The sequence below is a fragment of the Phocoena phocoena genome, chromosome 7 (genome assembly GCF_963924675.1).
Source record: "Phocoena phocoena chromosome 7, mPhoPho1.1, whole genome shotgun sequence".
NCBI classification, from domain to species: Eukaryota; Metazoa; Chordata; class Mammalia; order Artiodactyla; family Phocoenidae; genus Phocoena; species Phocoena phocoena.
The window spans coordinates 95,596,625-95,608,784 of record NC_089225.1 but is presented as its reverse complement, the minus strand read 5'-3'; the positions used below and the strand labels follow the sequence as shown (position 1 = coordinate 95,608,784).

The 12,160-nt window shown below is 55.1% G+C and overlaps 1 protein-coding gene across 2 annotated transcripts in view; it reads left to right on the top strand.

Moving 5' to 3' along the window:
* TNS1 (tensin 1) overlaps positions 1-12,160 on the top strand; it is a 224,337-nt gene that overhangs the window by 193,969 nt on the left and 18,208 nt on the right. For both annotated transcript variants that reach the window (XM_065880580.1, XM_065880582.1), the window contains 4 exons: positions 240-315; positions 3,809-3,901; positions 4,451-4,474; positions 4,933-4,971. In XM_065880580.1, the coding sequence (XP_065736652.1) occupies positions 240-315; positions 3,809-3,901; positions 4,451-4,474; positions 4,933-4,971 (232 nt within the window). The remainder of the gene's footprint in view (positions 1-239; positions 316-3,808; positions 3,902-4,450; positions 4,475-4,932; positions 4,972-12,160) is intronic.

Genomic DNA, 12,160 nt, shown 5'->3' with positions numbered 1-12,160 from the left:
CAACGCCTTCTCTTTGGCCCTGTTGTGAAATATTCCCAAGGCAGGTGCTGCTGGACCATGGCCTTGCAAATAGCCACTTTCTATTCTCTTGGCTGTGAGGAGTTGTTGGGCTCACGGCTGGTGAGGATCTCCCTCTGACCTCTGTGTTTACCAGGGGAGGGCGGTGGTCAGGCTGGTTAACTGGGAGCCCCTCCTCCTCAGGGTCACAGCCACTGTTTTCCTCCCTTGTTCTTCCGCAGCCCCATCTGCACAGCTACAAGGAGGCCTTTGAGGAGATGGAGAGAACCTCCCCGACCAGCCCACCGTCCAGTGGGGGTAAGAACTTCACACTCAGCCTGCCTTCCCTGGGTCCCCTCTGGCCTGTGTGAGCACCCAGGTTTGGGGGTGCAGGCAAAGTTGGGAGGGGCCAGAACCTGCCGCTTCCCATCCCTATGGCTCATTTTACTCCAGCTTCCCTCCCCCGCTTCTATTCTTTTCTGCCGTCCACGCTCACACGTCTAAGGATGCAGCAGCCGCAGTCCTGGGATCCGTACTGACCTACTGTGGGGCCCGTGGGCTCCCACGTTATGGAGTTTGCTGGTTGCTGAGAGTCTTCGCATCCTATGTGCAAAACATCCCCCATCCTAAAGGGACCCTTTGTGCCCTGCTGGTGTGTCTCTGAGACACCCCTTGACCTTCATGCTTCTGATCCCCATTTTTGTCTGCATCCAGGTACCTCTTCCACTTCAGGCAACCTATTTAGGTTCCACCGAGGAAAGAAAGGCTCAGAAGCCTCAGGTTGACCATATCCCCATCTCATTCATCCCTTGGCTTCCAGACAGGAGCCTTTAGTCTGTATCCCTCTGATGCTCTCACAGGAGAGGCAAATCCCTGAAGGGCAGAGACATTTTTACCCAAAGAGAAGACCTGGGTGAGCCCAGGAGAGGGGCGGTGTTCCTTTTTGTGGTAGAAGAGACATGAGGAGGAGCTGGAGGAGGCCTGGGAAAGCAGTGATGGAAAGCAGTACCAGGCTGTGAAGGACTCAGGGTCCCTGTGAGAGGCCTGGGTCGGCAGAGGTAGAGAGGCTGGCGATGCTCCAGGATCAGATTAGGTGGGCCCTGCCCAGGCTATTCATTTGTCCCGCTGAGAGGGGAGGAGGGTGAGGACAGGGGAGTTGGAGCTGCCCATGCGTTCTCCTGGTGGTCGGCTGTCCCGCAGAGGGGAGGAATGTGACACTAGTACCTGGCCCCTGTGGCAACAGAACTCGTGTTGGCTACCATCTTGGACACACAGGAGGCTGAAGCTATGAGTGGATGCCATGGCTGTCCCTAGAGCAGTGCTGTCCAGTGGAAAAATAACATGAGCCATGATTGCACTGGAGAATTTACTAATAGCTCTATTGAAGAACATACAGGAAACTAGAGAAATTAATTGTAATGATTTTTAAATTTAACTCAAAATATCCAAAGTATTATAATTTCAATAGGTAAATCGAAATAAAAATATTAATGAGATATCTTACAATCTTTTAAAATAAAATCTAAAAAGAGGCTGGTGAAATTAATTTTAATAGATTTTATTTAACCCCAAGGATCTAAAATATCATTTCAACATGTAATCAGTATAAAGAGATACTTCACATTCTTGTTTCATACAAGTTTGAAATCACTGTGTGTTTTGCACTTACAACTTTGTTTAGACTGGCCACACCGCCTGTGCTCCATAGTCCCATGTGGCTCATGGCTACCATATTTGGACAGTGCAAGCCCAGGGCAATCTGCTCGAGATAGCTCTGTGCCTTTTATGACTCGTGGAATGTCTCTCCCTGGTCTTAACCCCCCACCTTCACACCTGCTCCAATTCCCTGTGGGTCCAAATAGCCAGGATCCTGGCCAGCACCCTGTTTGGGATGAAGCCATCTGGGCTGGGGCTAGAGTTGGGTTCTGCCACATGTTTCTGTTCGCATTCTTCTTTCCCTCCCCTTCTCCCCTTGGCCAACCCCGAGAGAGCCCGGGGCAAGGAGGATAAGTTAGAGGTTTCCTCCGTGCCCAGAGGCGGAGAAATGTGAGGAATTCTTCTCTCAGGAAGCCAAGCCTTGCCTGGCTTCAGGGCCACCCACTTGTCTGTCTCAGACGGGCCAGATGCCTGGGGACTGAGGACAGGAGTGATTAGGGAGTTGGAGGTGCTAAGGGGAGCCTAGAGAAACCTCCCACCGCCTCTGTCCCCTTGTCCCCTTCACCTCCTTTCACTGGTCCACCTGTGCCTCTGCTGTACCCGCTGGGCAAACTCATGCAAACTTGTGGGCTGGAGAGGCTTCGTGGTCATTCCACGGACAGTGGTCTCTGAGGCTGGGCTCATTCTTCCATAATTAATCACATTCAAAGTTGCAAGATACCTCTGTGCGTGCGTGCGTGTGTGTGTGTAATGAGAGAAAGAGGGATACACAGGGGCATGCAGGCCTAGACCTACACCACGGCTAGGTGTCTGTGTCTGTACATATTTGTCCCCTCTGCTGTATTTGTCTGTTGGGCATCTCAGGGTTAGGGTGGAGCATAGGGGTGGGCCACCAATCTGGACTCTTGCGATGCCTCTCTATTCCCACAGACACCTATGTGTACACCGGCATGTGCACACATAAGTTATTTAAATTGCTTTCATTGGGAGATTATATTTTGGGGGCTTAGTTTCCTACAGGTCTCACTGTCTTTGGGGAGAGGGAGGAGGTGCCAGGGAGGGTCCTGGAGCTGCTGTGTGCGACCTGGGCACCCAAGGGGCACAGCTGGTCTGTTGAGGCCATCTGTGTGGGGCAGGCAGTCTTGGGGTCTGGCACACCTGTGCGGCTGCATGTCCTCAGCAGCTATGGCCTCTGCAGGGTCCCGAGAGCTGCGGCCGGAGACACAGAGCTCATTTCTTTACTTCTCCTCAGAGGTGTGTTAGGAGACGTGGCAGCTGCCGCTGAGAAATCTCGTGACTGGGCATAGCAACCGCCCTGCAGCTCAGCTCGGAGTCCAGCCACGTCCTTGGCTAATGGGAGAAAGCCTGACCGCCCTTTCTGACCTTGTGTGTCATGTGACACTTCCAACCCAGACGGGCGGCTTGGGAGGGAGTTGGGGCTTCTGTGGGGTGGTGGTGCTCTTGGCCAAGGACTGTAGAGATGGGGCTTCTCTCTCTTCCAAACACTGAGGTTTGGCGGTCAAGAGAGCCCCCTGCTGAGAAATTCTCTCTTCGTGGGGCTTGCAAGAGACCTGTTTGGCTGGGGGCCAAAGACCTGTGGCCGAGGGCGAGCCTGGGGACTCAGGGCTGGTTCTGCTGGTGGTCTCTTCTCCTCCTTCTGTCCTTTACATGTTGTGCTGTCTTGACACTCCATTTTCTTTAAGTCCATCTGCCTGTGTGCCTGCGTGTGTGTGTGTGTGTGTATGTTTGTGCGTGCCTGTTTGTTTGGGGGTGGATAGGGAAAGTGAGGGAAGGGTGTTAGAGAGAGAATAACAGGGAAAGGCAGAGGGCACCCGAGAAACCAGCGTGTATGTTATAAACCACGGCCATGCGGAGGGACCGTAGCAAAGGAACTCAGGGCCTAGGTATAGAAATTACTTTCTGGAGGTTGAGGGGCAGGGCCATTTGCTGACTTCCTTTAGCCTTTACACTGTGGAGAAACACAGAGACAGGAGAGGCAGTGGAGCCGCAGCAGCGTCCCCGGGGCTGCGGCTGGTTCGTCCGCTCAGCCTTCGGCTGCCCACCCTCCCCGACGTGCCCAGACTCAGGAGGGGTCCTCTCCCCAGCCCATCACCTGCGCTCACTCCTGGGGTCTCGCCTCTTCTTCTTGGCGCAGTGCGCTCCCCTCCAGGTCTGGCCAAGACACCTCTGTCTGCTCTGGGCCTGAAGCCCCATAACCCAGCCAGCATGCTGCTGCACCCCACCGGCGGTGAGTGGTTCCAGTGGGAAGGGAGGTGGTCGGGGAGGCTGGAGGGAGGAGTGGGGGGTGGAGGACCCCTGTGGTCCTGGGCAGGGCCCAGAGCTGGTGGGTTCTCAGGACCCTTCTGGAAACAAGGTGGCAGCCTAGCTCTGTGTCTATGATGAGATCAGGCCTCGGTGGGGCTCTCTGTGTGGGGTTTGAGGGGGACGGATGTCTCTGTAGCCTTCCTGCCATTGCCTGGTGGGGTCAGTGCTGCTCCCAGCATCCTCTGACATGGGGGTTTGGAGGCCTGCCCTGTTTCCCTGGAGTCGGTTAGGTCTCTGCCGGAAGCCTGGCTTCCACCCCCCAGCGTCCAGGCGCTCGTGTACCCGCACATCCCCACCGGCTCACACCTCGTCACACTTCCGGGCTCCTCTCCTCCCTGTGGGGAAGGAGCAAGTGGGGGCCCTGGGCCCTCAGTGGCCGTTTCCAACAGGCTGAGCCCAGAAACTTGCTCCCTAGACTCTGGTTTGGGGGCTGGGCTGGGACTCTGGGGACAGCTTTGCTTCTTTTCCTTAGTTACCAAAAGACTGATCCAGCCAGGTAGGCGTGCAGTGGCGTGCAGGTGTGACCCACGCAGACACAGCAGGGCACAGCCTCCCTCTCAGGATGTGTCTGCATGGCCAGGGACACCAGGTCACTGGGAGGGGGGCTGCCTGTCACCAGGCCAGCACACTCCTGCTTGAGGCGCGGGAGCTGTGACAAGGACACCGGGCCTGCTGTTCCCAAGAGCGAAGGCCTCTCTCAGCTGTGCGCCCTGAGTGCCTCGCCACCCTGGAGCCCCGGGGCCCCGTCTGGGTGGACCGCACCCCTCACCCTGTGGCCCTTCTGGAGAGTCCGTCTCTGCCCCCATCTCACCCCTGCTTTCCCACCTCCCTTTTCTTAGCAAAGTCTCTCTCTCAAGAAATAAGCCGTTAATCCATCTCTCTCTCTCCTTTTTGCTCTTCCTCTCCATCACCTGCCTCTGTTTCCTCCTCACCTCTCTTCCCATCTTCCCTCAGACGAGGATGAGGGGAAGGTGGTGAGAGAGCTTTCTGAAGGTAAGTGTGGCATCGCCGTGCTGCTGCTTCGCGCTCTCCGGTCTGGGAATGGCTTTTCACTCCGTTTGCTCTGCCTGACCCGGGGGGCCAGCTCTCTTCTCTGATCAGGTCTCATGTGACAGCACAGAGCCCCCTGGTCCCCACCCCTGTGCTGAGCTGTCACTCACTTCAGATGCTGACTGAGGCGCTCACGGCCGCAGAGTGCGGGTCCAGGCGCTAGTGCGGTGCCACCTTGACGACAAAACAGCCCTCCCCCGGCGGTGCTTTCGCCCGTCTGCCTGGGGTGCAGCAAGCCCCTTCAGAGGGCGGGTTTTTCTTATCCCATTTCCTGGGTGAGCCCCACATTTATAGCTCAGAGCACGGTTTCTCAGCCTCGGCACTACCGATGCTTAGGGCCGGACAGTTCTTAGTTGTGGGGCTGCCATGTGCATTGTAGGATGTTTAGCAGCATCCCTGGCCTCTACCTGCTACACGCCAGTAGCGGGTACCCAGTTGCAACAATCAAAATGGCTCAAACATGGCGGGTAACCACTCCCGGTTCAGAGCCACTGTCTTGGAGCCACAAGTTGCCTTCTTGAAGCCCTTGCCTGGTTTCATATCAACACAGACGGTAGGACGTCTGTCTTTCTGGGATCTTGGATGACTTTGGGGATTTTGGAAAAGCTATGGACTCACCCCTATACAGATGCCTCTGGATATCCGTGCACATAATTGTGACAGGTTCAAGGAGTTAGCACATCTGTGTCCTGGCTTAACCCCTGATTTAGATGAACTCGCGTCGCACACAGAGAAGCAGAGAGGGTATGTAAGCGGGTTGAAGGCCTTTAATTTATTAGGAACATAACCCCAATGATGCCTCAGAGCAGCAGGTGGAATGAGGGGAATGCCGGCCTGTGCGGCCTGGGTGGCCTGGGCATCCATGTCCCCGTCTCTACCGGGCTTGCTTGGACGAGGTGGGCTCCACTGAGCACCTTCCAGCTTGGATGTGTTAGATGTTCTGACTTCTCACCTTGGCCCTGGAGCTGTGTGGCCTGGTTTCTTTAAACACTCCGTCCGGTTTCTTTCTTTCTTCCTTTTTTTTTGACTGCGCCACGGCTTGTGGGATCTTAGTTCTCCAACCAGAGACTGAACCTGGGCCCTCAGCAGTGAGAGCATAGAGTCCTAACCACTGGATCTCCAGGGAATTCCTCCATCTGGTTTCTTAAGCCCACTTCCCACTTCCCTTTGCACTCATTACCTTGATTTTCTATCCCCAAATTGGGCATGGGCTGTGCCCCTCTGAATCTGCCATCACCCAGAAAAGATGGCTGGAGTTTCCCATAAAGCTTTGCTCACTCCTAGCCAGCCAGAGTTCTGGCAACAATGCCAGGCTGCCTGAGGGGTGCAGAACAAGGCAGCCCCCCCCCCCCCAACAACAGATCCCAGAATGGGGAGAGCCACAGCGGGGCCTCACCCCCAGTCAACCTCATACCCGGGGAGAGGACCTCCCCCAAGCTGGTGGCTGACTGCTGGTTCCCAACAGGAGTATAGAATCAGCTGGGGCCTGGAGCCAGTGTTCGTGTGCTGTGTTCCAGGTGCACACCCACACAGGAGCTCTTGGGTCCCTTCGTGGTTGCTGATCTCCACAGACTGGTGGGACCCACACGCTTTCCAGTGGGAAGGTCTGAGGGTGACAGGCCCTGGCTGTGTGTTCCCCACTTTGGGGTGACACTTCAACAGATCGGAAGTGACACCTGACCCTTGCACCTTATGAGAGAATCTAGGCCTACAGGGCCGCAAGCCCTCTGACCCTTTTCCATCTGTCCTGGAGCCACAGAGTTTGCAGGGGAAGGTTCTTAGGGCTCGACTCTACCACACCCATCATTTTCACAGATGTGGAGCTGAGGTCTGTGTTGTGGGGTGAGGGTGGGGCATCTTCCCAAGCTCACAGTTAAGAGGAAGCAGGGCCGAGACTGGACTTACTGGTCTCCTGTCTCCTAATCAAGGGGCTGTTTCAAAGCCCTCCTCCTGCCTCCAGGCGCCATGCCCTGGGATTCTAGCATGGGGATCGGAATTGTTGTCAATCCCCCCTCCCTGGGGAGGGAGGTGGGTGGAGGCAGGGGACATTCTGTTTTTCCTGACTCGCGCATCACCTCCCGGGTCAGACTTTGCTGTCCCTCTGAAGCACTGCTTGATTTCCCTGCTGATACTCTGATGGGAAATTCAGAAAAAGATGCTTGTGAGGAAAAATAATCAGAGACAGACAGACTTACTCAGCTAGGGGAAAAAAGACTTCAGGGGAGTCTGTTCCGTTCAGTGTGCCGTGCTAAATGCTTTACATTCATTCATTCTGTCATTCGTTGATTCAACAAATATTTTGTGCGCCTCCTATGTGCCAGGCACTCTGGAGCTATAATGATAAGCATACTATGATTCCTAATCTCGTGGAGGAAATTCATGAGCCGGCGCCAGAATTAAATTATCACCGAGAATTAAGTATTGAGATAAGTGCTCCAGAGCGAAGGGATACAGTTTTATGAGACCCTGGCTCATAAAAGAAGTAAGATGGGAGGGTGAGTAACATTAACTCAGTAACACTGGGATGGGAGAAGAGCATTCCATGTAGAGGTAAAGGGCATGTGCAAAGGCCCTGGGGTGGGAGGAACAGCATGTTCCATGGAGCAAGGGCGGGGAGTGTGGTACAGAGTGAGGGTCAGCAGGCAGGGGCGGGACTGTGTGGGTCATTGTCACATCATCTTGTTTAATAATCACAGAAGCACTGTGAGGAAGGTGGCAGGAACCCCAGTTTGCTGATGAGGAGATGACATGTACGGATGTTAAATGACTTGTCCAGGCCCAGACAGTCAATTGGGGGCACGGCTGAGAGCCTACGCTGGATCAGCCCATGGAGGCTGCCCCTTTCCATGTGATCGTACGGGGCACAACCTCTAAACATAAACAGTGTCTTCACTGGGTACCCTTCTCCATGAAGGAAGGAGAAGAAGAAAGCCTGTAACAGTAAAGGCATGATATCCTCAAGATATCAAGGATATCTTCCCGGTGGGGAAACAGGGAAAGAAATTGCTGAACCTTCTTTCCTGGAGGAACGGGAACAGGGAACATTCAGCTTAGGTTCTGTCTGTTCAGATGATTAGACGGGATGGATGTGGCACAAAGGAAGACAGTGGACTAGAGATGGCCCCTCTGGGGATCCTTCCTGCTCTGAGATCCTCGGTGATGGGTGTACTGTGGCATCTGGGTATTTTCGGGCAGTGCTGTGCAACACAGATTTACTGAGCACCTACTCTGTGCCAGGTCCTGTGCTAGGTACTGAGGGCTTAAAGACGAGTGAGCTAACCTGGTAAAGACAGATATCTCTGCATAAGGTAGAAGTGCTGAGCTGGGGGAGGAACAGGGTGTGATGGGAGCTCAGAGGAGGGCTGTGTGGCCCAATCTCAGAGTTTGGAATTCTAACTTTTGAGCTCCTGGATTGGGCCTCGGGGGGTTTTACTTCCTCCCTACCCCGCATCCGCATGTCTTCATTTCACTTGGAGTGGGCAGACCCTTTCTCTCCAGGCAAAGAACCTTTTCTGGGAGGCAGGAAATGCACTTCAGGGTGTGGGTGAAGAGCTGACAGTGCCCCCAGCCTGGTGGGGCTAAGTCGCTCAGCCTCATGTCCAGCTGCTCTCAGCCTCCAACAGCCACTTGGAATGGGTTTGGGCTCCTGGAATGTTCTACACGAAGCACCCTCCCCGGCCCCTCCTCTCCTGCCCTTCCCAGTTCCCGTTGCCTCTGGGTGCAGCTGCTTGGGATCGGCAGAGAGGAGGAAAGCAGCAGGAGAGAGGGTAGAGGGAGGCAGGCACAGGCACGGTTCGGGTACAGGTGGGCAACGGTGGGGCTGCTTATAAACCGGCGTTGCAACTAGTGGAAAGAATTAGAAGGGACTTTCCTTCTCTTGTCACTCGATCCTAGCTGGGCAGGTGAGTATTCTCATTCCCATTTTACACATGAGGAAACTGAGTCCCAGAAACATTCAGCAGCCTGCTCCAGGTCACCCCTCCAGTAAGTGAAAGAAGGGGGAGCCCACAGGTTGTATGTTGTACTGAGCTAGGGAGGAGGGAGGGAGGATGGGGACAGACAGGAAACGGGAGGTATTTTCAATATGGAAATCTGAGTCTGAAAACTTGGGAAAATGGATGTTTTGGCCCAAAAGGTTGGTTTTGAACAGTTCTGGAGATGGACTTGGAAAATCAGATATCTTCCCAAAGATCCCTCCTGCTCTGGGTTCATGAGGAAGAGAGATTGAGTGAATCTCTACCCCTGATTTGGGCCTGGAAGGTCAGCCAGCCAAGGAAGAGGATGGAGGTAGAGAGTAAGGTGAGGGCAGAGCCGGGCGGGCTGGGCCTGAAATCCACAGGCTGCGAGCCTCAGAGCAAAGCCCCCCGGCTAGTTGGCCACCTCAACTCATAGGGCTGTTTCCAGCCTTCGTGGTGGGAATGGCTTCTGGTGCTTCTTCCTGGGCAAGCAGTCCTGTCCTCCAAGTTCAGGTGTTGAGTCCTCTGAGAGTTCCTCTGAAGCTTAGGATCTGATGGGAGTGGGGACGGGGCTCACAAGCCTGATGCCTTACGAATGTGGCCATCCTATAGGATCTCAGGTTTTCTAATATCTCCAGACTTTCTAACATACAGTCCCATTGATGTTCTGTGCAAACTACACTCAGGCTCCTGTCACTTTGTCTGGCCCAGAAGGAGTTAGTGGGGACGCAGCCTTGAGTGATGGCAAACAGAGCAGACGGGAGTCAGCATCTGTGGTCCCAGGCTTGGCACGGTCCTGACTCTGGCACCAGGTGGTGTGGGCGGCCTTACCTCAGTTCTACTGCTGGTAAAAGCGGTATGCGTACTTTTTTACAGGATGGGGTGCTTATGTGAGTTGGGAATATAATATGAGCTGCTTACCCACTTCAGGTCTTGGCAGGAAACAGCTGGCTCATTCCAATGGGGCAACCGAGGAGACAATGGACTATTTAGAAGGTCTGGGCAAACCGATGAGGGATGGTGAAGCATCCCGCCACCGGGTGGCCCTCCTAGCAGGAGGTGGGAGCCATCCGCCCCCGCCGGGCCTGGAGGAACCAGGAGGGAGCCGGAGGAGAGGGCCCCCGACTGGAGCTGGGATCTTGGGTGGAAGATGCAGCCCTGGCACTTTGACCTTCTCTCCTCACCACCCCCCATCCCCTCCTAGTGTCTCCTACTAGCCAGCGGCCGAAGGTCAAAGCCGTGTGGAGCCCTGAGGCCGGGGGTCTGGGGGATGCGGTCGGTAAAAGCTGGCCTGCAGGGACACAGAGCAGGTTGGGGAGTCGATCAGAAGGACATAGCAGGTGGAAAAGATCACCGACTTCAGGGCTCACCACGTGCATTTTAGCTTGAACTTTTGGGGTCAGCAAGAATTCAAGAGAAGGAGAAAAACGAATGTGTGCCTTTTAGGTCTTAGTTATTGTGCATCTCTGTGTGCGTGGGGCGGAGGGTAAAGGTCACACGTCTACTAGTTTGTGGGACAGAAACTTATTGAGGACTTACTGTGTGCCAGGCACTGCAAATACAGATCAGCAAGGAGCCTGGGGCTGCCAGGGAGCAGATGGATCCCCTTGCCATCTCTGGGTGGGAGAGAAGGGTGCTAAGCACTGCGGGCACCAGCGTGAAGCCGAGAGCCTGGAGGTGTCCAGGAGGAGTTTTCAGAGAGTGACCCCGGGGTGAGGGATGGGCAGGGAAGGTGAGCTCTGGCCTTGGGTCTCAATTGCCATTTCTGTGGGCGTGAGGGGTCCTGTCTGAGGTCTCTTCTGTCAGAGTTACCCCAGAGCATGGAGCCAGCCCCCCAAGGCTAAAGACACTGAAATTCTCGGCTCCCTGATTTTCACCTGGCGGTATGTACAGGGCCCAAGAGCAGGACCTGGGCCAGACTGCCTGTGTTCCTAGGCCGATTCTGCCACAGTCTGCGTGTGGCCCAGGCAAGACACTTACATTCTCCAAATTCTACTTGCCTCATACAGTTGTTTGCTATTTTTACTATTATTAATAGCCCTGTGGAGCTGGGTCTTCTCTGGCTGATGGGCTGGAGTTCTGGGTAGCAGCCAACTCCGGGTGTCCCAGGAAGCTGTGGCCCCTCTAGGCCACCCGGAGACAGCATTGAGAGTCAGGAGATGGTAGCCGTGGCCGCTGATTGGCTGTGTGTTCTGGGGCAAATCGCTCCACCTCTCTGGGCTGAGCAGACAGGTTACATCAGGAGCCAGCAGTCTGTGGCCAAATCCGGCCCATCATCTATTTTTGTAAAGAAAGTTTTATTGTAACACAGCCATGCTCATCGCTTAATGTATTGTCTGTGGCTGCTCGCGCGATAACAGCAGCAGAACTGAGCAGCTGTGAGAGAGACCGTCTGGCCCTCTAAGCCTGAAATATTTACTGTCGGGCGCTTTTCAAAAAAAGTGTGCTGCCCGTCTCTTTGCTCCAGCAGGGCCTCAGGCTTGCACGGCATGGCATCATTGCCTTTGGAGGGGCTGTGGCCTGGGGCTTCTGTGGGGTGGGCGGGTGGCCCGGGGTTGGATGAGGGGGTTTTTGAGGGCGCCTTGCTGGCCTCAGCCCACGTGGACTCTATCTCTGGGTGCCGAGGTGGCTGGTCCTCTGTCACCCTGGGCTGGGTCCCTGGAATAGACTGCCCCATGCCTGTCGCTTTGCAGACCTCTTGCCCCAGCCCCATTCACTGTTGCTGTTGGTTGGAGGGAACTCCGTGTGGAAACTAAAAGATACACTGGCAGCCTCTGGCTGGAGTTGTATGCAGACCGCAGGCCTCCTCCGTAAAGGGCCCTGTTCTAAAGGACCATCCTCTCCCTGGGTCCCCAGGCCTCTGGGCCTGGATGCAGGATATCAGGCCTGGAAGTCACCTCAGAGACCAGGGCCCGTGACGGCCCCATAACGCCTTGGTGATTGGGCTCCTTCCAAAGTAAAGCTTTCTTTGGGCTGAGGGGAGGGGGCGATTCTCTGACTCAGTGGTCAGCACAGTCTGGCTGCAGAGGCTCCAGGGGCCTGCCCCCTGCCCCCGCCCCCAGGGCTGCACAGACTCTGCAGTTCTTCCATTTCTGAGGCTGGTTTCAGCGGATGCCCTAATTGTGGGCAGAGGGTAGGTGTGTGCTCAGATCATGTTCCCCCTGGGACGTCCTCAG